General features: G+C 44.4%; 2 protein-coding genes and 1 non-coding gene across 3 annotated transcripts in view; 1 reads left to right on the top strand and 2 right to left on the bottom strand.

Annotated features, from left to right (window-relative positions):
* Positions 1–1,335: 1,335 nt before the first annotated feature.
* LOC119433407 (zinc finger HIT domain-containing protein 1) lies at positions 1,336–2,130 on the bottom strand. Its single transcript, XM_037700613.2, has one exon. The coding sequence runs from the start codon at positions 2,025–2,027 to the stop codon at positions 1,494–1,496; it is 534 nt and encodes a 177-aa protein (XP_037556541.1). The 5' UTR covers positions 2,028–2,130; the 3' UTR covers positions 1,336–1,493.
* Positions 2,131–3,649: 1,519 nt separating this feature from the next.
* On the top strand, positions 3,650–3,721 carry Trnac-gca (transfer RNA cysteine (anticodon GCA)). The gene has a single exon. It is a non-coding gene; the product is annotated as a tRNA-Cys (tRNA).
* A 4,855-nt stretch (positions 3,722–8,576) lies between these two features.
* LOC119433404 (ceramide glucosyltransferase-like) overlaps positions 8,577–23,589 on the bottom strand; it is a 69,536-nt gene continuing 54,523 nt past the window's right edge. Inside the window, exons 6-9 of the mRNA XM_037700594.2 lie at positions 21,872–22,050; positions 21,077–21,163; positions 17,693–17,882; positions 8,577–14,490 (exon numbers count right to left, since the gene is read on the bottom strand). Of these exons, the coding sequence (XP_037556522.1) occupies positions 14,317–14,490; positions 17,693–17,882; positions 21,077–21,163; positions 21,872–22,050 (630 nt within the window). The 3' untranslated portion in view covers positions 8,577–14,316. The remainder of the gene's footprint in view (positions 14,491–17,692; positions 17,883–21,076; positions 21,164–21,871; positions 22,051–23,589) is intronic.

Raw genomic sequence — 23,589 nt, 5'->3', positions numbered from 1 at the left:
TGAATACTCGCTTTCTCCCGATTTTTATGCGTTACACCCATTTAGTTGTTCCCCCCCCCCCCCCCCCCAGTATTTTCAGTAAGCTATGCGGTGCACGGTATTTATTTACAATACTTACAGCATCCGTGTGGGGCATTAATGTAGGGGGGAAATATGAACATTGAAATACAAAAAAAAAATACAAATGCATGACAAAGTGCAGATTGGTAAACATCATGGTGACGTGTTCATATTTATTCGAAGTATACCAAGCAATGTTCTGAGTGACGAACGATAAATATTTATTCTGTGTAGGCTCAATACAGCCTTATAGAAAGTTACTCATCAAAGCATTCCAGGGAGTCATACTGCCACTAATCGACAAGTTTCCCAGACTCCTAATCCAACAGCACGAGATACGGTCTTGAAATTCTGTGAAAATAGGGAAAATTATAAATGCAATGCGTTACGAAACTTTCACTTTCCTGCATTAAATGCAAGTGTTGCAGATAATTACTAAACCCTCGTTTTTCCACATGTTCTCATGCATCCTACGAGATTCATAGTTTGTTTCTTCGGTGTCCTTGGTGAGCTAAACAAGGCATATTGTTTATATCTGGGGGAAATTAGGAGCATGGTATGGGTAATGTGTAGGCAATGTTCCAAATGGGTGGGTTAAATGTGCCCTTTCCAGTAGAACATGTATGCAAAATGGTCCATAGCGTTATTAGTCTATTTTTAGAGCGGTGGAAAACTTACACGGCTGCGCTGGCATAATGACAACTACAAGTGACAACCACGCAAGTGCCTCGAGCGGCCAGTCACCCGGCAATATTGCGTGTATTCTCGGGCTTCTTTCACGCTCGGAAAAACTTTTATGTAGCACATAATAGAGCTGTATCGGGAGTCTTTCATGTTGCTCCACAATTTTCTCATTGACACTTTTCATCTAATTATAATACCTGAGAAGTTGATTAGTTAAGACAAATTGTGTAATTAGGCAGAATGCAAAAGATAACCTATCTCCAAGCGACGGCACACAGCATTACCTTGGTTCTGTTCAGCTACGTGGCATTTGCATAATTTTAAAGCACGGTGCATGATAGTTGGGACACCCTGTATATATGAACATAAAAGGAAACCGAGGGGCCCGATTTTTATTACTACTTATATATATACAGAGAGAGAGAGAGTGAGATAGAGGGCTCAGATCGCTTGCAGTTCGCCCCCCCCCCCCCCCCCCCCACTTGCGAAATAGTTGGTACGCCACTGAGCCCAGGGTTGTGCAAAGGAAAAACTGCGATCGCCCACGACCAGCGGTCTAACACTGGGCTCGGGCGTAAACAGCAACACGCGACCAGGCCATACGGTATACTTCCTCAAATAACGGCAACAGCACACACGTCAGAGGTCACGAACTTAAGGTCCGGTGTTTCAACGGCTGGCCTGCGTGAGTAACACCGCTTCGTAGCAGCACTGTAAGAATTCGCGAACAGGTTATGGTTCTTCGGTCTCTACGCTGTCCATTTCAAGCAGCGGGTGTCTCTGTGCACACCTAAGCACTTGATGGAGCAGTACCTAGAACCGCATGAAACGCAGGTGTAGTTGGACTGAAAGCCGCAAACGGCACAGAAGTGTCTCGGCGGCAGCTTGGACGGCGGCACGTTGGCGTGGCTGTAACTGGGCGCCTCCGGGTTGCTGGCCTGGTGCTCTTCCAAGAGGGCGTTGAAGCTCCGCTTGAAGCGCGCCTTCAAGGGCTCACCTTTGCTTCTGCGTTTGCGCTTCGCCTCCAAGGTTTCTTCGAACTTGGGCGCCTTTTTGTGCATCACCAGATTGGCGTGCGGGTCGTCGTGGAAGTTGTCGTGCTCGAGGCCGTCGACGGCTTTCTTCTGGCGCCGCATTCGAGCTGCGGAGTCGAGCACACGGCGCAGGTTGGCATCTTTAACGCGGCCCGACTCGCGTTTGTCGCCGCTGCTTATCTGGTGGAAAGAACCGCTCATTTTGGTTCGCGGCTCTTCCGAGCCGAACAGTTTCCGCTTATTAGACATTTACGAAGCTTCAATGGTTGTACCTTACGTCCAAGGAAAAACCATTCGACAGATGCTTTGACCAGGACAAGGGACCGCACCTCTGGACTGACGCGCGCGATGCATTGATATCACTGGCGATGCGAAGTCAAAGGTATTGCGAGTTCAAGCTTTATTTTTTTCCTTATAATATGTCGTCATATATTGGTAAGTTAAAAAGTACGTATTTTTAACGCCCTGCAATAGATATAATTGAAAAAAAAAGCGGTTGTGTATGAGAAAAAAAAATGACGTAACCGAAACCGAAAGCTTTGGCTTTTGAAGCGCGGTGTACAGCAGTGCGTGCATGCAGAGTTCGTGCAAAATTGGTACTCATAACCACATTGCAAAAAATAAATGTGGTCATAACTGAAATTTGGGCTTTAATACTTGAAATTGAATCTTTCCAAAACGAACAGATGGATATTTAGCAATTCAAGAACACATTCTACCTCACACGTAGGATGTCGAACATGTGCTGGAACAGGCAACAGCGCGACTTTTTCTTCCCCAGTATCTCATTGTATCTGATTGTTAGGCATTAGAGACAATTTTCTTGTATTTCCGTGGCATGGTGCGTTCATCTAGTCACAACGCACAATCTACGATCAATACGCAAAAGCTTTGGATGTGCAAGAGCGATGTCCAAATCACAAAGACATGCGACGCCCTTGACTACCATGTACTAGTGGAACACTTAGACGTCGTTAAATGTCTTGGATATTTGGTCTTCTGTGGTACGTCCAATGGATATTAGTGATCATGCTTATATACCTTATGGACTATATGTACTACTTACATCGACAGCTAGCCGCTCAACCTCCTTGCTCACCACAGACTGCCGCAGGAGCTTCGATTACGTTTTTTACACTCCCAGTTGATCACTCAATTTATGTATCATCCGGGGAAGTTTAGAACTATTGAAAACATGGCTATTTAATTCATTAAGTATGGTTGCTTTATCTTTAAAAATATATGGTCAAGGTGATTTGCGGCAGCAGAGCGTAACCACGAATATATTGCATGAGAGAAAAAGGCGCCGGTGTGTGTGTGTGTACGTCCCATGCCCTGTGGTTACCCCACGACCTCCTCTATAGGAGGTCGTGGGTTACCCATGGTACGTGCATGGCATTAGCTTTATGGGAACATACAGTTCTTAAGAACTCTTTAGAGTTACACAGGTCGTAATTAGGTCCCAAGTAATGAATAATGTACATTACCTGTAGTTGTGTCACTCGATCGATATCGTGGTGACTTGAATGGGACTTAAAGAACATTGATGCAGCGGGCATTCTGCAACGTAGCTGGTGCGGTGCGATTTCGCCTTGCAGGCTTTTCAGCGAACTTCTAATGCATGCATTGTTGCTGTGCGTCTGCTGTGAGAGAACCTACAAAACTGCTTAAAATGAACAGGCGTCAAGCGCCTTTTTGCACTCCTCTCGCCCGTCCTCAATGACCGGAATGCCGGAGATTGACTACTATCTTGATGGAATATTAAAGAAAGCACTAAATACACGGAACAAAATAAGTCGTTGCAAAGTTCCACCCGAGAACGCAAATAGAAACTTTTGATATAGCGTATAAAACGTGCGCCATGCGTGCTCGGGGGTATAGCTCAGTGGTAGAGCATTCGACTGCAGATCGAGAGGTCCCCGGTTCAAACCCGGGTGCCCCCTAGTAAGTTTTTTTTTTTTCTTTTTCTTTTTTTTTTCTTTTAGCGTTTTGGTATGTATTACAATTTGTTCAATTAACATTCGTCAAACAAGCGGACCGTTGGCCGCCCTCTGAAAGTGAATGCACTTTCGAATGCCAGGGCTACGAGACCTGGACCATTGCCTGCTGCTTTGAAGACTGATAGGGCCCATTGAAACGGAGGCCCGAAAAATAAGTGCCCGGAAGTGCACCTGTCTTCCAGGCTGCACCATACTTGCATCAAGCTGCAACAGCACCCTAGCTGCGATTCGTGTATGGACAGACAGGAAAAAAAAAAATAATAATTATAGGCAGAGCGCGCGTGCCTTCTCCAAAGCCACGGTTTTGTAACGATGCCTTCTTCGATGCTTATCGCGCTTCGTCCGTGGTCAGATCCATGCTACACCCGCGCGCGTTATCAATGCGATCAGGCCTACCGTGAACGGTGGTTGAAGAGTGGCATGGAACCGCGTGGAAGGCATCGCTACAAAGCCGCCCTGTGCCTGCCTGAGTACTCAACACTTGAGGCAGGAGCATAGTTTATTGGTGGCTTTTGGTGTCCGCTCCGCTTTCCACATGTGGAACCTACAAAGCTGCACAGAAAGTAATATGTGTTTGCCACCTGAACATATCCGTTATCATGGAGGAATAAATGAAAATTATGGCCACAGTACTCATAATCATTTCTAAATTTTGTAAGACGCTTGCAATTGTGCTTAACCAATTAAATTTGGCCGCCTCTTCGTCACAGCTGCACAGTGGGGTCATAATGAACCAGATGCACACAACGTGATGAAGAGAACATGCACATGAATCCATTCCGAGTGGTTCTTGCGAACGGCCATACTCGATCGGCATACTGAAGCGCATACGTACCTGACAGACTCGGCAAAAAACACTGGTAAGTCAACCAGGGTAGCAATGTATACCACACTCTTTTCCCCTTATCATTGTCTTTTGAGGTTAAAAGAGTAAAATTGTCTTTTTTAGAAAGTGAGGAAAGCATCACAGTTTTTTGTCTTTTCTTTTTTACCGCAACTGCGAGGTATGCACCTGAGTATGCCGATTGAGTATGCCCTTGCGCAGGAACCACTTGGAATGGATTCATGTGCATGTTCTCTTCGTCACATTGTGTGGATCTGGTTGATTATGACATACCTATTCATGGCCATGGACTACTGACCACACGATAGTTCTCTTAAAGAAGCTTTTGTATTTTAGATGCCGTCATGGTCTAGTTAGTTACACTACACATGACAATCTCGCTCTAGATTCCATGTACATATACAGGGTGTTTCAGCGAACACTTTCAAAATTTATTTAAGGTTGCCTGTGGCAGATAGCCCCATTCTAGTTAATGAGCTGGTCTACTTGAAGAGGCGGACAGTACATGCACAAAAAATTGAAATGCATAATCGCCTAATCAACAAAAATTCACTAATTAAGTTTTTAACTAATTACCTGATGGCCCATATTGCAATTTACAAATTGTAGCCGTGGAGTTCGCAAGGCGGATCCACTTGCAATGAATTCTCGGGATGACACCAGTTTTGGGATATTAATTCTCGAAATTTGCGGAGAAATGCATTGGCGTTCCAGTTAACTTTGTGCTTCAGTGCCTGAAGCGACGTTTCGTAAAGAAACGAACTAGCTTTCTCAATAGCCACATCAGGAGAAACTAGTTTACTTTGTCCCTTAAAATCTGTAGGGTCAAGCAATTTTAGTGATGTGTGGACGCTAACAGAGAAAATGCTAGCTGCACGGCCTGTATGCAACAGCTGCTGCATGTTTGAGACCCTTGGTATATGTGATTTGTGTCCATGGTCATGAAACCTAATCAAAACTTACCCTGTTTTCGGAGACTGCTACAACAGCGCATTGAGCAAAGAAGAAGCACCTTTAAGGTAAAGCACAAAACACAGGCACTGACTCGCAACTAATTTTTATTCGCAAAGCATTCCCTATAATATACACGAACAACAGGCATGCGCCCGGCAATATGAAAGCAAACAAATCAAGTACAGCCTGTCAAACGTTTATCAAGGTACAAAACCTTGGTGTCATGCAATATGACTGACGTTCTACTTGTATTAATTCTACATTAATATTTATATGGTATGCCTCAATGGCTAACCGTGCATGCCTACTCTTATTGCGGTACAAAATCTTTGGTTTTTCAAACACAGGACTGCACCCACACCGGGTGAAGTGTACAGGCAAGAAACATCGCTCAGTGATCTTTTATGCTCAATTCATTTGGTGATAACGCAATGCTCCACTTGCACTGTGCAAGTCATTCTGCACGTGGTCAGGCACTGGTAAACAGCACTTTCTGAACAAGTGGCTTCTTGCATTTTATTGTACAAATTTATCTAGACCTATTTCTGGCATTTGTTAGTTTCCTGCCAAACAGGATTTGCTGTCTCTTGACCTCCTACGGTGCTAACAAAAAATAAAAACACGGTGTCGGCATTGCAACGCGGTGTCGGTGCTGCAAGCTGCACTATGCAACGCGCAGTGACGGCCGCAAGTCTGAGACGTGCGAAAAGAAATTATCATCATCATGAGTAATAAGATGAAAAGCTTGCGCGCACTTCCGGAAAATGCTGGGCTACGATCACCCAGCTTTGCTGTTTTAAGCGATGCGCAGCCGAGTGCAAGGTTAAGCGTTTTTTTCCTTGATTCTTCTTGCTCATTTCTAGTGATCTTGGCCCTCAGCGCAGTCTGTTACGTTGTTTGTAATGGCATCGTCAGTTCCTAGCCAACGCATAACAACTTGTGGTCACTTACAAGAGATTAGCCTGGATGCAGAAGTAGTACTTATTGTGACTGCAGTGCATTTCTAATGGACACATGTGAACCCCACAATGGACAGCTATCATGAAAGCGGAGTTCACTGAGCTGTGAAGGACGCCAACTCCCCTGATAGTGGTGAGGAAGTTCCTGTGAGAATGATATGTACAGTCAGCTGCAAAACTTTTCAACTGGGGGAATCTGAGAAAACAAATTTCTGAGCAGTTTTATTACTGTAACCAGTAAAACCATACGATGTTATGTTGTTTGCACGTACTGGTACAGGCCAGAAATCAAATTTTGCTGATTTCTGAGGCTGCAGAGAAATTCAGCATTTTCTCAGATCCCATGGTCCGTAAATTTTTGCAGTTGACTGTAAGTGTGTGTCCAGGGCATCTCTTCTCATCATGAGGGCAGTGGTTGCTGATGACAACACACCAGGGCATGCTTGTTCCAACACGAGTATGCCTGCTAGCGTTGTATTCAGGTGCAAAACTTGTTGGAGGAGGAAGCCTGGCGAGGCCTTCAGCGAGGTTTCCTGGCCTGTAGGTGAGTGTGAACTGGTAGTTTCAAAGAGTTAGTGGCCATCCATAACCTGCTCAGAGCCTTGGGAAGGCACACCTCGTCTCAAGCCTAGCAATGTTTTGTAACTGCAGTAGACAGTAGTTCCCCACAGACGCTGATCGAACTTGCTCAGTCCAGAAATCAAGGCCAAGGCTTCTCAGTCCAGCCACCTGTAGTTCACAGCAGGGAGCAGTCATCGTGAGGCAAAGGCCGCAGGGCATTCCACTACATCGCAGAAGTACACCAGCACTGCACCAACACCGCTATGAGAAGTCCGACAGCTGAGGGAAGCTCCTTTGTTCGTATGCAACTGGCTGTTTAGTAAAATAAATAATACACAAAGGAAACAGAAGGGAAGGAAATTACTGCTAAGCGCACTGTAACTATATTGGCTGCCGACACCTGAACTGTGGTCAGCTGTGGGGCGATGGGGGTAGGGGAAATGAAGGACAGGGAGAGATGATCGAGGATAGAAGGGAACTATTTACACACAAGGAACAAAGCAACTAATAGGTAAAATTTATGCGCAGTTTACTTGGGGAGTGACTTGCTCAAGAGAACTTGTCACCGGGTTCAGCACACCAGTACTGTTAGTCCACGTAACGCAACCGGGCGGCAAGGCCAAACTGTTGGACAGTTCCACTGCACTGCAGCCGCAAGTGTTTTCGAGGGCCTCCATTTTACCATTCACCAGTTATTGGAGTTGTCCGTAGCAGCAAGACCGAGGCACTGCCTACATCCTTGTGTCGACATGCCCAACACAAAACTGCAGTAACCCTGCAGGTTGCTGGCACGAAGCCTTTGCAGGAGCTTGCCCTCAGTACCAAGCATGTCTCGTCACTTCTTTCTTCTTGGTCGCAAACCCACTGCTTTCACCGTTACTTTGCAGGGGTCGTAGTACAGCAGGATATAGGTGGGCTGGTCAGAAGCTTGTTGCTTTGCAAGAAAGCTTTCTCTTGTTCTTTCTGCCATACCAATTTATTTAGCCTTGGATGGGTAGCTTGCATGGAGGATTCAGCTTTAACAAAATATCAGGCAAGAAATGTTCATAAAGTTCTGTACGCCAAGGTAGCTTTAATGATCCTCTACGCTGCATGGAGAAGGTTCTTCAACCTTTGAGTTCTGATGAGCCTGTGTTTGTTGATGGCACCATTCAAGTGCTCTTTTTTGTGAAGAAAAAAACAAAACAAGAAAACTGACAGCTGTGTAAGGACCAATATCTTGAAAGTTCATGATATGGTATACTTCATTTGCACCAGTGACAATGTGCATGTCTACCTTTGGTAGGGACAGAAATAATAAAGGAAACAGCAAATGGAATGTCGAAGCACATACTGAATGGGTCGAACATGCACAGCTATGATGTCACAATACAGTTTATGTTGGAGAGGTTGGCCTTACTTCCATGCTATGGCACTGACAAACTCACACTCGCGCACCAAGGACACTCAGTGAGAGAGATGGACGCCACAAAATTAGCCGTTATTTTTTATACTTTGTTTATTTGTCACCTTTGTTTGCTTGCTGCAATAACAAAAAGCACTTTGGGCTGAGTCTTGTAAAAAATGCTTGAAATCAAGAACAATGCAATGGTAGTACTGGTCAATTAGAAAACTTGATACCCCCTCCCTGCCCCACTTTCATTGTCTTTCACAGTAACGCCACTTGTCGAGGCGGCAACATTGGGCACAGTTGCCATATGAAAAAGCACAGGCCTTACGCGACGCAAGGTAAAAAGCAATACAGTATCGTCTTAGCAGGAGAGATCCTGAAACACGAACACACTGCTTACGAGCAAATGAATCCTCAAAGAATGTGACGAAAGTGTTGCAGCTCTGCTCAGAGCAGAGCTAGAGCAGAGATTGGATGCCAAACTGCAGTTTATTATGAAACGGGCACAATTAATTTATTAGTGGCTGCTGGCAGTCTTCTGCTCCAGCTTTGCACTACCAGAGCTACGTGAGAGAGAGAGAAAAAAAAGAAAGGAAAGCAAAGCACAATTCATTTCAAGGACACCATTCTCTCTACTGCTATCACATCAAAAGCACAAACCAATGGCTCCAACAAAACTGCTCATTACTAAAGGACCAACAGGGCTGCAGTGTGCAAAACCTTGGGCAATGCAAAGTGACATAATGCTTCGTTGTAAAGAAAGGCGGAAAGCGCCGAAGGAGACTGTGCACAAAAGCTGCAATGCCAGTCAGCTGTCGCCTGTAGAATATCGGGCACAGCTGCAGATGCTGATACGATTTCCAAGCCGAATGTGGAAGTCCAGAGTACTGACACTGCACAAAATCTCCTGTTAATAGAAGGCGCACCGACATTAACCATCTGTGAGTAACAAAGCAGTTGTTCATACTGAGATGCAGCATTTCCTATTTGTCAAATGGAACCAGGAAAGTGCAAGCTTACGGCATATCACACTATATGTCAAATAGGGCTCAGTACTACATACTGTAGAGTGTAGACAATGGGTAGTACTGAACCCTACCCAGCGCACTACCCACTGTAGATAGTGGGTAGTGCTCCGGTGTATTAGTGCACGTTCGACATGGTCATCGGCTAGCTTATTGGAAGCTTCTCTCAGGCCTACAGAAACGTGAAGCTGACATTTTCTTAGGGGTCCAATATAAACCATGGATTTATAGACAGCCCAGAAAGAACAGCAGTTGACAGCAGGGGCAGCAGATGTGTTCATGGGAGCAATTTGCATTGTCCAAGGTCGCACCGTTCCATTAAACAGTTATTGCATACACCCATTAACCTGGAAGGATGGAACATTTTTTTTACCAAAGAAATATAAAATTTGCGACGAAAGTTAGCCAATAGCATCTGAAGTTTCTTCCAGATCATTCAGTGTTTAAGCAGTCTATCTATGAAAGGCTTCACATTTCAGCGAAAGCAGATGCTGGAGTCCCATTGAATATCTTCTTTTGCGTGAGAGGGTATAAAAGAAACTGAACTCTTGTGGTAAACTGCAATTGATCAGGATTACATAACTTCCTGAAGCCTTAAATGTACAGTGAAGAGGTCATACTGAAAAGGTGACAACAACACATGCACCAAACAGGCCAGTATCCAGTTGGCTAGCAATGTGGCAGTTACACTCGTTATGGAAACGACAGCTAAACAAGAGTGTCTGGGCAGACAGTACTGGTAACTAGGCAGTGACAGAGGGTGCTCCTAGAGGTTGTGGAACCTGGGATTGAGCTGACTGGGAACAGCCTGTTTGGTGTACGTAAGCCTACTGGTCTATGACGACAAGAAAATGCTATAGGCAAGTTTCCCGCAGTTGTTTGCTTTACGAGAGCACAGAGATACTCTTAAATTAAATGAGAAACAAACTGATATACCTCAGTTGAAATGCAGGATTAAAAGAATACACAACAGACACTCTTGAACTGACTGTTTTACAGAGTGTGGAAAGCAGGATTCAATGTAGTCCTTGCATGGCAATGAGACAGACTTAAGTTTGCCTGTGGCAAACAACACGCGCCGCAGTTTTTTTTGTTCAACGTTACCATAAGCCATGTCTGTGCCATAAATTATGCACGGTGCTCGGGATTGTGGCTTCTCCCGTCCCACCACTAGGAAGTAGTTTTGATTACAACATGGCTCTTGCACAAAGTTTGAGCGCGTATGCGTGAGGACTCACGCGATATGTTGACAAGCAGGCTCATGGGCTTCGGAAAGGCAGCGCTCATGTATCGAACAAAAATCTAAAGTCTTGCCATCTGCCCTGTAGCAAAGAAGGTAGGCTAGTTTTCACTTCCTTCGTTTTGCCCTCGAGTAACAAGATGCCAAAGGCCGAAGAGCCATTCTTTTGCAGAACAGCCTAAATTTTAGCTTTCTGTGACAATACGTAGCGCCCTTACAAATCTAACTTTTTTTCAAACCCAAGGGCGAATGCATGAACTTGTGCAGAAGCACAATTTTGCTTGTACTTGCAGCCGACTTGCAAAAACTCAAACTCCTGCAAATTATCACTTGAATTGACCAAACATGAACAAGTCATAAAAGGTCTAGGGGCTAATATAGGAACTTTTTGAAAAGTTATCGCACAAACAAGGCAACTTATAGCAGCGAGTGACAGGTCGGGGTTTTACTTGACGGCCACTGCAGCTCACACACCCGAGATGTCGGAACTACAAACATGCAACAGGGTTGTGGGCATTTAGCTCAAGTGGCATGCTTCACCACGCAAGGAAGCTTGCATGTCCAATGTGCACTCGTTTTGACTATTTATAAATGTCTTCTCGGGGATGTATTTCTGCTCTTGCAAATCCCAACTCAAGTTATTGCTCATAGATTTCTCTCTCACCAGCCATTTTGATGATGTTGCCATGCCCTAGGAAGCCACAAAATTTAATAATCTCGTTTCCAAATCCCACTAAATCCAAATCCTACTAAAGACAAGCAGGTCAACCAAACGTTTTTGATTATTCTAAATTACTCGGAGTTTTGAATGGCCAGAGTCTGAATTACTGCGAGATGACTGCAGGTTTGCTTGCAAATTCATTTGACATAAAAAAATCTGGGACTGCCACTACATGCCATTCAATCTATGTAGGCTGTGCATTTGCTGAAATGTGCTATGCTTTCTGAAACGGCACCTGCAAGAGGCTTCACGCAAGTCTTCTATTACAGTCAGTGGGTAAAGTTATTGTGTCATTTGAAACTAACAGTTCCTTTCTTGCTGCGCTTTTACAGGTAGCAGTTAGAGCCTGCTGAAGCAGCAGCAAAACGACATTTATTATTACTTTTTTTGCTGTAAAAGCCCATGTATACAAAGCTCAGTAGAAAGGTCGCTTATTACAAACAGACTCGATGTAAAGTTTCCGGAAGAAACACTTCATGCTTTCGGGAGACAAAATACAGACAATGAAAAAGAGGGTCCAGACAAGTTACGCAGTCTGCTTTGGTCTGTGGGTCTGCTTATCTGTGGAAGTGTGCGCGGTTGTGGCAAGAGCTTGGATCAGGGTCTCACCGGCAAAAATAATAGCAGGCTGGCCATTGGTGCCTTGTTGGCCAAGTATTGTGAAACTGTCTTTCATGTCTTGTTGTGAAAAAGGAAGCCTTAGTGATAGATAACAGGAACATGCTGCAATCTGTACACATTTACGACTGCTGCAAAGCGTAGCGAGCGCAGCAGGCACATCCATCATGTGCATGACGAGTGCACTAACCCAACCTAATGTTAAAAGAAATTGTCAGCGTTTAACGCCTGCATCCGAATTAAAGTGCATGTTGCAGTTTGCCAGAAGATTACCTGAAACAGGGCTGCTGCATTGCAAGACAATGCAGTGCTGTTACTGAACAGAAATTGAAGCGTGTAGTGGAAGACCCACGTGGAGGTACAATAGAGAGACAAAAACAAAACTGCGCAACAACTCCGGTCCCAAGGAATGTGTCGTCACAGTTGCCATTACAAGAGATAGCAGCAAGAAGAGAGGACATTGCAATACTGCTTATTATCTGCCTAAATTCCTCACAATTATTGTTTTATCAGACCCACTTGTCCCATTCGATGCAGCAATGCCAGTTTTGAAGTATCCACTTATCGATTCAAAACTGTCGCACGTAATTTCTGACTAGAGCAGTGTTCACTTTGACGTGTACCTGTAGACACTACCTGCCTGACCAGACAATCTATTTTCTTCCATTTGTCCTTCAAATGAAGCCAGCATGTCAGTCCGAGCATCACATCGAAACAGCCAAATCGAGCCTAATCATGAGAAATCGATGCAGAAATTTCAGACACTACATCCTGCCAAAACAGTAGGGGGCGAAAGACAACCTCTGTGGTACAATTCTTTGTTCCGTTGGAAACCCACTGCAGCATTTGTGTTGGGCTTGAACGTTCGCCACTTAGAATAAATAATGTCTGCGAAGACAATACGCAGTGCCAATGTAAAAAAAAAAAAAGAAAACTAAATACTTCCAGCACACTATCCAACTTTCTCTTGAGACATTGTTCCATCGCAAAACGAAAAGTGCCACTTAATGGCACACACCAACAAGCTCCTTGGTCACTTTGTTTATACTATGTATATACAGCAACGCATGACGTCACGAGAACATCACTCAAAAGCACATTTCTTTTTCCTGGCACTACCAGGACCATTGCAAAACTCCATTGTTCTTTGCATCTAAGACTCCATTTCCATTATCTTTCATACAATAAAAGCCATCGTAGTCTATTAGCCTTTGCGAGTTTGTAGGCGGTTGATTTTTTTTTTCTAAGGCTGTACACTGTGCTTCAAGAAAGAAAAAGGCATGGTCAGGTCTTTTTCTTTACTCAAAACAACAAGCAACCAACAAACCCACAAGGAATAACAAACAATGGAAACAGAAACAACGCATACGCGAGGCTCGACCTCAGGTTCAGTTAAAAAGTCACTGAGGAAGTAACAAGACATGGCATATAAAAAAAAAAGGAGGAGGGAAAAGGAATGCGATGTTCGTGGACAAATCTTGGAGTGGCAACAATGTTCTGGCACCAACGGTTTGTGTGTCTCACGGTGAAAGTACGTCACATTCTTCGGTCCCAGAGATACATGATGAGTCCAAACAAAAGTGTGAAGGAAACGATGCCAACCAAATGTAACAACAAGAGGGAAAAAAGAGAGAGAGAAAAAAAAATCTTAGACAAGAGAGAGGGTTCAGGGAAAGAGTAAAGAGCTACAAGTTCCTTTCATTCTATGTACAAAACACACGTAGGTCTGGCACACACACACACACGCACACTTGCTCGCGACGCACTTGTAATCCAGTCTTGCCGTTGAAACGCGCAACCAGCACGAGCTCCCGGCACTTGAAGTAAAACAAAGAAAGAAAAACAATAAAACGTCTGGCACCGCCGACTAGGGGCTGCTGCTTGCTGCTGTCTTTCCGTTGCAGCACGACATTGAGTCAGCACACGATAGGCGCTGCGTTGCATCGACTCGCTGAGAAACAATCGAGCCACCCGGGAGCCGAGACGCGCACCCGGCGGAAGAGGAACCACGGAGGAATGAAAAATCTGCCGTTGCTGGAAGAAGGCTCGCGGGTCGGGGCTGACCGGCAGCGGGTAAAGAAAGGGCACTTTCCGCAGCTTCCGTGGCCGGCACTCTTTTTTCTTTTCCTTGCTTTGTTCGCAATCTTGTATCAATAGCGGCAGTCAGCTGCGTGCTATGTCGCGGCACATTTTTTGTTTCCTAGAGGTCGGGGAGCAGGGCGGTCACTAAGAGTCTGGCTTGACCACCTCCACGGCACCGCCCCATCGTAACCGATACAGTCCCGCACGCCATCGAATCGTCGGGTTCCACAAGGCGTGCAGGAAAAGGTAGAGGGCGCCGCACTCTCGGAATGTCCACGCGACCACAAACTCCCACTTGTTGAAAGGAAGAAGGCCATTCTGTTTCAGCAGGTAGGCAAAAGGGACAGAAGGCGGGCAAGGGGGTTAGAGACAAGCAAAACAAACAGCCTCAGCACAGCCGGCTTAATACACAGTACAATTATCGTGATAGCCACAGGAACCGTCGGTAAACCTCATGAAACGGCAAAGCTTTGCGATCAATTAAGTTTGCCACTAATGACACACGCTGTGGCTCTTCGCAATCTCTGTCAACCACCATGAAGTCCAGACATGACCTGACACTTGGCCACTGTGCGGGCCGCCACGTGTTCCTCGGTCCACTGTGCCATTATGTTCTCCTGTCGGTGCAAAGAAACGCTTTGTGCCCCATTCCTCATTCACCTGCGACTATCTACTCGATAAGTAATGAAACACTGTGCTTAACACACCCTAAATTTATACGGTGCATTTAAACCAACCAGCGTGGCTATGCAGCAGCACAGCTGGCTGACACTCCGGACGCTTGTGTTTACTAGAGCGACACCGCTGTTACACGGGCAGCCTTAATGACAGTTATGCTTAACTGCGGTTGGCGGAATTAAACATGGCTTTAGCAAAGTCACTTTGCTGTTTCTACATGGGCTCTGTTACAGAAAGGAACGTGACCAAATGGTAATCATATGAGAAAATTCTGGGGCAAATTTAGCTACCTATAACAATATAACATTTTTAATTTGTAAATATGTGCTATAATTAAGTATATGTGCAATGAATAATAACATGAAATTGTGTGCAAGTTGCATGCTCTTCACCACAAGGCGGCATTCGAAATCAACCTGTCAACCATTGCTTGGTGAATACAGTATAACAGCCAAGACAATCCACTATTTCCGCTACGATTGTTGTTGCATCGTTTGGCCGTTTTACTCTTGTTTAGGGTCGATTTTTAATGTTTCGTGTGCTACCGCGTAATCAGTACAAAAAAATTTCATTGTGTGGTTTTTGAGGAATGCTAGACGGGTTTCCGAGATTTTATTTCCGATGCATTCTATCAAAACTGATGACGATTGCCAGCAATAACAACTTTTCCATTCGGGGGCAAGAGCTCATGACAGCTGTAGCTGTATTTTGTAGGCTCGGTTAATGGCACTCAAAGAGGCAAAAGGGGTGGGTCACAAATCTGCCACTGTCTTCCTTCACACCTAAGTACACTATCCTGCTTGGTGTCATCCTTCCTACAGTATCTCCTTCTTTTCCTAAGTAACTTTCTGAGAGCATGAGTGAGAAGGATGAGGGAGCCAAGGAACCACCACCGGGGCCATGAGGGGGCGATGGCTAACAAAGCCCAGGGTTACATCTAGCCCCCCCCCCCCCCCCTTCCTCTGCTCCCCATGTCATCCATGTCCCTTGTGCAAAAATTCCAGCACAGCTAACCGAATGATGTTGTACCAGCTATAACCCCAATAACCCCAACTGAATTTACTTTGTCTCAGAAAGCTTGTACTTGATATATCCAACACAGAACAAATAGTGTTATTGCACTATAAATGAGTAAACTTTGCAATTAACAAAAATATATATCTTTTAAGGCAGGCCAAAGAGATACACCAAATCAGCTTAGACTGATAAAATATTCATCCGAAACTCTCTTATACTTAAATCAGTGAAAAGAGGTTGACTACTAGAAGAGAGAACAAATGCCAAACTTCCACTTTCAAAATTTCATTTTCGTTAGAAAAAATTGCATCAAAAACTTGCAACCAACACCAGAGCCTGGTTGCAAACAATCTCTCCAAGAACGCTACTGTATGACTAGGTTTCCAAAAACGCTAAATAAATGGTTGACAAAAACTGAGCAGAAGTTGTGAAAAAGGAAAAGAAAAGAAAGCCGCTGAAGGACTTGTGTGCCGTAGAAACATGCAAGAGGGCCTGTTGCAAGGAAAACATTTCTGGTAGTAGTGTGAAAGATGAAACTGATACACAGCTAGACCGTCAAAAATGCTGAGCGACAGACTCCAAGCAAAATTCACAAGTTCTGATGCAGGCTTTCACTGCGGAACTGAAAACAAAGCGTGCATTACCCACTTTGTTTCTGCATTGATTTGAATACTTCTTCCATTGCGACACTTCTGATAATTAGCGAAACATTGTTTGCAGACGAAAAACAGTAACCAGGCTTCACAGTAGGTTGCAGCGAAATATTTGGCGAGTTTCCAATGTTCAAAAATGTCAAATAGTTCCTTTTCAAGTATGAATCGAATATTAAACACTCTCCGTATTCAAAACTTCGAGTATTCACCTACCCCTAATTTTTTTTCTTGCTTTAGCCATTTTGGTGCAGTAAAAGTTCATGAAAATTGCCAAGTACAGCCTATGGCTCCTTTGTAACACAATGCAGTCCATCGTTAGTGGTAAGAGATTAACTAGGCCTAAGGAGATTTCGTCAAAATCCATGACATCACAGTGGTGAGCTAGTGCAGGAACTTCAATGTGGCGTTGCCACCAGTCTTTTATCTTTGCCTCTTTTCTGGATAACCCAAGCCTTCTCTCACGGTAATTTAATAGAAAGGCAGATTGCTAATACAGTTGAGCTTATTCGTTCTCTTCTTTCACAGATGCAAGTCTATCTGACAACTGATACGTCAAAGATACGTCAAAGACGTATCAGTTGTAAAACGACAGATAGGTGAAGATGTTTATCGCAATAGGGTTGGCGGCGATAGCTGTGAATGCGGCGTGTGACGACCCGGGAGGAGATTTGCTGGTACCAGAAAAGGAAACTGAGTGCGTGCCAGCAGGCTGCATTGCAGCACGATGGCCTATGCTTCCACTGTTGCAGCTGGACGAACTCCTGGCTGATCTCCAATGTGGAGCTGGTATAACGAGACGTGTAAAATGAAACTTACATATTACTGGTTAAAAAAAACTGCACACGTAGGTTGTTGCCTGTTCAAGTGAGATATACACAACGAAACTTTTATTTTTTAATCACTGATCATTATGTATTAAAGCGAATTCGGGGCTCCAACAAACTTGGCATTGCATTCACATTTGATATCAATCATGCCGCTGCACGAAAACCATCATGGAACTCCCCTTAACAGCTTCCGTGTAGAACTGCACTACGATATGTGTAATAAGGCTTCCATGAGTGAAATACTTGTGTAGCTCCCACAGAGTTGTCTGTTACGTATAAAACAAAGTGTAGCAATTCTCGTAGGAAATTTTTCTGGTACGGTCGTGGCAGTTAAAGGGCAGGCACCTGCACGACGCTGAGCAGCATCCAGTCGAGCAGGAACCAGAGCAGCAGATGCAGCAGGTACACGGCGAAGGCGTCCCACTGGAACAGGAAGCTGGTCGCCCATGCCACCATGGCCCCCAGCAGCATGCACTCCGACAGGGGCTCCAGCAGCATGGTGTGCGGCAGCATGGCAAACCGAAGCTTGGCCCACCTGCCATGGCGAGACGACAGTGCAAGGTTCATCACTCCAGAGCGGTCGGCGGTGTTCCGCAACGGCTCGACAATGCACTGCAGAGTTATCGAAGCTTCCGATACGGCAAGCTCGGCTTGCACCCAGTGATAACTTGATAACGTTAGCTTGGTGAGAGTGATCACTGTGAGAAAGTAAAAAAAGTTTTCTTAAGAGGTTAAACCTTTCTTTGCCTCTTCCTGGCCCCACTTTGCAGGTGCTGGCTGCCGCTGTCCTGCTGAGTAGCCAACAACCTGCGGTGCTAACTTACTATGTGGCACTGGGTATGTGCCTAATCTTGGACAATGCCCCAGAATGGGTATCGACTACTGTGAAAAAGGGGGTACAAAAACCTCAAATGTATTTAGGTATGTGTGCAGTACACCTCTGTGCACACACCTGCCATCATCAACACCTCATCAACACCTGCCATCATCATCCTTCACTTGGCAAGCATCGTACTACGTTGGCTTCGTCTTCAGGACGCAGAAAGTTAAAAGCGACAAGCGACCAGGCTGTGTCATCCACTACGGCTGCTAGCTTACGTCATTTTGATTCCAGCATTGCAATGGATCTGCGTGTTTCTTTTATTTCCAGGGTTCAAGGGCCATCTTATCTTTGATGGCAACTTATAAGTAATACAAAAGTATTTGGTGCTGGGCTAGTTGGTTTGTACTGCTCAGCAGGCCATAGAAATTATAGTGTATAGCGCAAACAATGAAGGAGAGAAAAGGATAATTGGTGCTTTTCTTGTCCCCTTCCCTCCTTCATTGTTTGCGCCAAGCGACCATAATTATAAGTAATAACACATTAACAAAATTTATAAGACAATAAAATAAATCGCAGGTAGTATAACGTAACGACTTCTATCACTCAATTCTATTCCTTCTTTATCATCCACTGTAAGGCTGGCCGATCCCGTTGACAACGTGGGTGGAGCGCCGCTAAGACAACTGAAGACGCGCGAAACGGGATATCACTGGAGTAGAATCGTTATAATATCCCGGCCCAGATCGCTGAACAGAAAGGCGTAGATGAAACATTTTAAAAATACGTATCTTAGCTACCACGTTAAGGCTACGTTCTGATAAAAAGACGTTTCTGTTGACGCATGGAAGCTGAAATGTTATTTTTACTCGTACATTGTTGGTCAATGCCCCATTTTATTTTCCTGTGGCATACACTTAGCACTTAAATTTTCGTTACGAGCGATGCACACGAATGGGGCATTTGTATATGCTCAGTGGCTATGGCATTCTGCTAGCGAGCACATGGTCGTGGGCTTGACTCCCGGCCGTATCGGCCTTATTCTATTCTGATCTGTGTGGAAAGCAAGAACGCTGGTGCACCATACCTTCGGAGCATGTAAAAGAGCCTCAGGCGGTCAGCATTAATCCAGAGTATTCCACTATGCTGTCCCTCACCACCTGCTGCACACTTTCTGTGTGTTAAACTCCACACAGAATTTAATGGCCTACTGCACTGAAATTTCACTTTGGCTAATCTGCGTCATAAATGAGTAATGCATATAGTACTACTATTTAAGAAACCCAGGCAAAGCTGCAGCGCTGGTAGCTGCCTAATTTTTCTTATTAGCAGCCTTTGAATGGCACCCGAGCAGACGACGCGTGCATTTGGTGGTTAGCGGAGATGACGTTAAATCCGAGCACGTTTCCAAGATTTTTCAGCGTACCTACGATAGGGGTCCGTAAAGTGATTTTCGAGACCGAATTGAATACAAATCGAATAGTGCAAGAAACGAATCAAATTGAATGTCAAGTAGTTTTCGAATAATGAACAGCCGTTATCACAATTAATATGAAACGATCTTCAGATTCTAGTATTCTTAAAGTTAGCAAGTTTCTGTCATTGAATTACATAGTATGTTATGAAGAGTTTTTACTAAAAGCACAAATGGAGAATTAGGAGCAAACAAGTATAGTTCCTTCGCATTCACAGGACTCTTCAGAATGTGCAAATGATCGCTGTATGTAAAGCTTGTAAAGTATGGCCACCTAAGTGACGTAGCCTGCTCCCCTACACAAGTTCTGATGTTTTACGTCTATACTATGCCCACGGGCAGTAGCACACCCAGGATCTCTGCCAGGGGGGGGGGTTGAATTTTTGTGGTGGGGAGCAAGCACTTTGCATAATATGCAATTTCTTTGCTTTAGCCAAAGGAATCCAACAGCGAATAAAATGCCTAATAATTGGAATAATAATGACGCCAAGGATGATGACAATGTTTAGTTTTACTCAAAGTAATTTTGGAGTGAATGAATAAATACAAGACAGTGATAGAGTGTTTTTGTTAATCAGGAAAATTTGACCTCAAGCCACCTCCCGAATTGTAATGACAATGTGAACAGAGCACTGAAGGTACATGTTGGACTGGTGGGGCTGGATGCGTGGGGGGAGGGGGTTAACTTGGCCTCAGGGGGTGGTTACAACACCCGATACTCCCCCGTAGGTGCCACTGCCCCATGGGGTTGAAAATTTACCGTACTTTTGCTCCAATTGTATGTTTAATTGGGCGCAGTTGACATTCTTAAATACAGTCGAACCCGGATATATCGACTCTGAAGGGGATCACGAACAAAAGTTTGATATATAGGTAATTCAACATATAAAATAACAGTATACAAAAATTTTCAAGGGCATTTTACTGCTGTTTGTTATACACAATAATTCATTATATGTGGGTTCTGTATATCTATGTTTGACTGTATTCGAAATATATTCTAAATCTATTTGCATTTACAAATAGTGACTATTTGATTCGGAGGCCGAATCAAACACGACACTAATTCGATTCATTACTCGAATATTTGCACACCCCTAACCTACGGCAGCCGCAGGCATCTGCTAATCTCAGATCGTGCCAAGGAGCCACACTGGTCGTAGACGTTCCAAGTCATGCATCGAGTAAACGTTAATAGCAGTGTTTCGTTTCTTCCATTCTTTTTTTCTTTTTCAAATTTTAGTATCAAAATCGCATTTTGTTAGCCTTTTGGAACTAATCTCTCCTATTTCAAATGTAAAATTTTTCAAGGAGGCTGCACTATATCCACCATCTGAAATTAGGATTTTTTACGCGGTCCAAGATATTATTTCGATTGGCTTTAATGTTAATGCGTGCTAATGACCTGAAGCAGCTAGTTCAAACGAACACTCACCTTGCCACCCGGGTTTGGAAAAGCCCGACCTCACAGAGGCCAGAATTCTGCCACGCTGGCTGGGAGCTGATCCTGATCTTCCAGCCCCTGGAGCAAACAACCCCAGACAGGAAAGAGGTGTTGGTAACATCGCGAGAAAGTCACTAAATTTAGCGAGTTTTTAGTCGTCTCAACCCTCTAAGGGATCTTAAGACTTAAGCTAGTCATGAGCGATGATCACATTTTGGCTCATGACTGGCACCCTAGCCAATTATGCATTTTGATTTTTTGAGCAAGTAAATTAAGCCCATTTGAGAAATTCAGTAGAAGAATTCAAATTCTGCTACCTACCATGGGCAATTAAAAAAAATTCTGTACATAGTCTAAACAAAAATACCTGATATAAATTGCCTCAGGTTAGCTTCAATGTTGACAGCGAAACATTTTTGTTATGTTAGAGTTGCAGAGATTCATCAGAAAATCTCCAGCATACATTCTGTTTAACTGCTGGTGTAAAGCATGTGCAGCAACACAACTGTTGACATGGAATCCTTTTATGATTTTCATTTGACAAGAACACTCTCGCAACACAAAGATGTTTCAAACGGATTGTAGTTGGACATCACAAGCTGTTGCTGCCAGCTTTGCTACTGCTGTCTGCAGCTTCAGTAACTCGATAATCAGTAAATGGCATAAGAAATAAGAAAAATCTAGATCTCTCTAAAGTGTGTCAGCAGTCCTTTAAAAGAACCACATACCACTGAAGGTGGCTTTATTATCACGATGCACAGAAAGCTGGACACAAAGCACACTGACCTGTCTTCAAATGACTTGGCAAAGAAGAAGTCCTCTGCCAAGTAGTGGCCAAATGCTCTGATGCCGCCCACCTCGTCGAGCAGCTTCTTCCGCATCAAGGCCGACATTCCCGTTGCACAGTTGATGCGCAGAAAGTCGGCGGCCAGGTAGATGCGCGCGTGCGCCGTGCCAAAGTAGACCTGCATACGTGCGCGTCAGAGTAGGTGACCTCAGAGAAGTCGTGATGCGAGGTGCTGCAACACTGTTTAAACCCTCGAACTCCCCAAGTTCATTTCTTTACACACATTTCATATTGTATCTGGATACGATAGGTGTATTATATGTGCGGTTTATGTTTGATGTTCTGCCAAAATGCTAATAAAAGGCACTTTCCCTTGGGACACAAAGTTTGAGCACAGTTATGTAAGCAGATGATACTGAAAGGAATCGGGAGCATCGAGGAATGTATTCAAGTGCCGAAACTCAAACGCTCGACGCAGGCAGAGTAACAAGCATGGCTCGTCTCTGGCAAGAAAAGCAGAAACGGTTGTGGCCCGGAAATACGGCTTGACTGAAGTTAAAGGAACCCCAAATAAAAAAACTATATCAGATTAGATTGATAAAGCATTCTTCGAAAATGCTATTTTCACTTATTTCACGATAATAAGTTGATTATACGAAGAGAAAATGAAGGTCAAAGTTTCATTTTTTTTTAAATTTCAAGCCAGAACCTCATGCCGGCAGATCAATGTGACGTCATGAATTCCAAAGTATTTATTCGTACTTGGGCCACCGTCGCCTGAATAAGAGTTCTCGAAACTTGCCATCTTTGACTCCTTTAGGACACAATGTAGTCCATTTCTATTGATAAACAACTAGTTAGACACCAGCAGATGCCGTCAAAATCCATAAAGTCGCGGTGAGCTAGTATGGGAACTACAAGGTGGCACCGCCACCCGCTTTGTTTCTTTTGTCTTTTCTGACTTACCAGGCCTGAAAAGAGTGGAATTTTTTTGTATTTTAAAAGTAAATTTACGAATACGAGGGAAATAATCCGGCAGGGACGCTTGAGACTGCTTACATGTAGGAATGCGAAAGCATTACAAGTACCTTTGGTGAAACCTTTAGTCAGCCACATGGCTGCGATGCGACGTGTGCAATGACGCGCCTTTAGTAAGCCAGAACCATAGAGCCACCGTGGCGTCGGGAAAGGATGCCCGTCTCACACCCCGATGGCCCGGATTTGATTCCCACCCAGACCGAAATGTATCAAATTTTCTTTTTACTTTGTTTACAGGAACCTCCCTCAGAAATTTGAAGCAGTCCGAGCATCTTTGACGCGTCTTTACTCTTAGGCCATCGGCCATTTTTGGTACCATTGCTCGGTCATATCGACGCCTGGATTTCTACGTAATGGAGCATGTAATTCTTTCGCATTCATAATTTTTCTCCTCAGTGTCCCTTTAAGTCCCCCTGTCAAAATGATGGCTCCAGAGACTCCCTTGTTCGAACACGTTTGATATCTTGCATAAATGCACTTCCCCATCGGCCAATGCTCAGGTGGCAACCTGGTTGGCGCTTGCGATCGGTGTGGTGGAATTATCACCCGGGAGATGGCTAATTTCAGAGTTTTTGTCTTAGTCGCAAAGTCTTACCACAGAAAAGGGGAGTCAAGTGAACCTAGGGCTTGTACTTTGTCGGTTACTGGGGCAACAAACTTCTCTACTGTTAGGATACAC

Source organism: Dermacentor silvarum, chromosome 11 (genome assembly GCF_013339745.2).
Source record: "Dermacentor silvarum isolate Dsil-2018 chromosome 11, BIME_Dsil_1.4, whole genome shotgun sequence".
Taxonomy (NCBI): domain Eukaryota; kingdom Metazoa; phylum Arthropoda; class Arachnida; order Ixodida; family Ixodidae; genus Dermacentor; species Dermacentor silvarum.
This window is presented reverse-complemented; position numbering and strand designations above follow the sequence as displayed.

Bases quoted from the DNA above. Each gene is read 5' to 3' on its own strand.
- LOC119433407 (XM_037700613.2), bottom strand. From the start codon at position 2,027: ATGTCTAATAAGCGGAAACTGTTCGGCTCGGAAGAGCCGCGAACCAAA.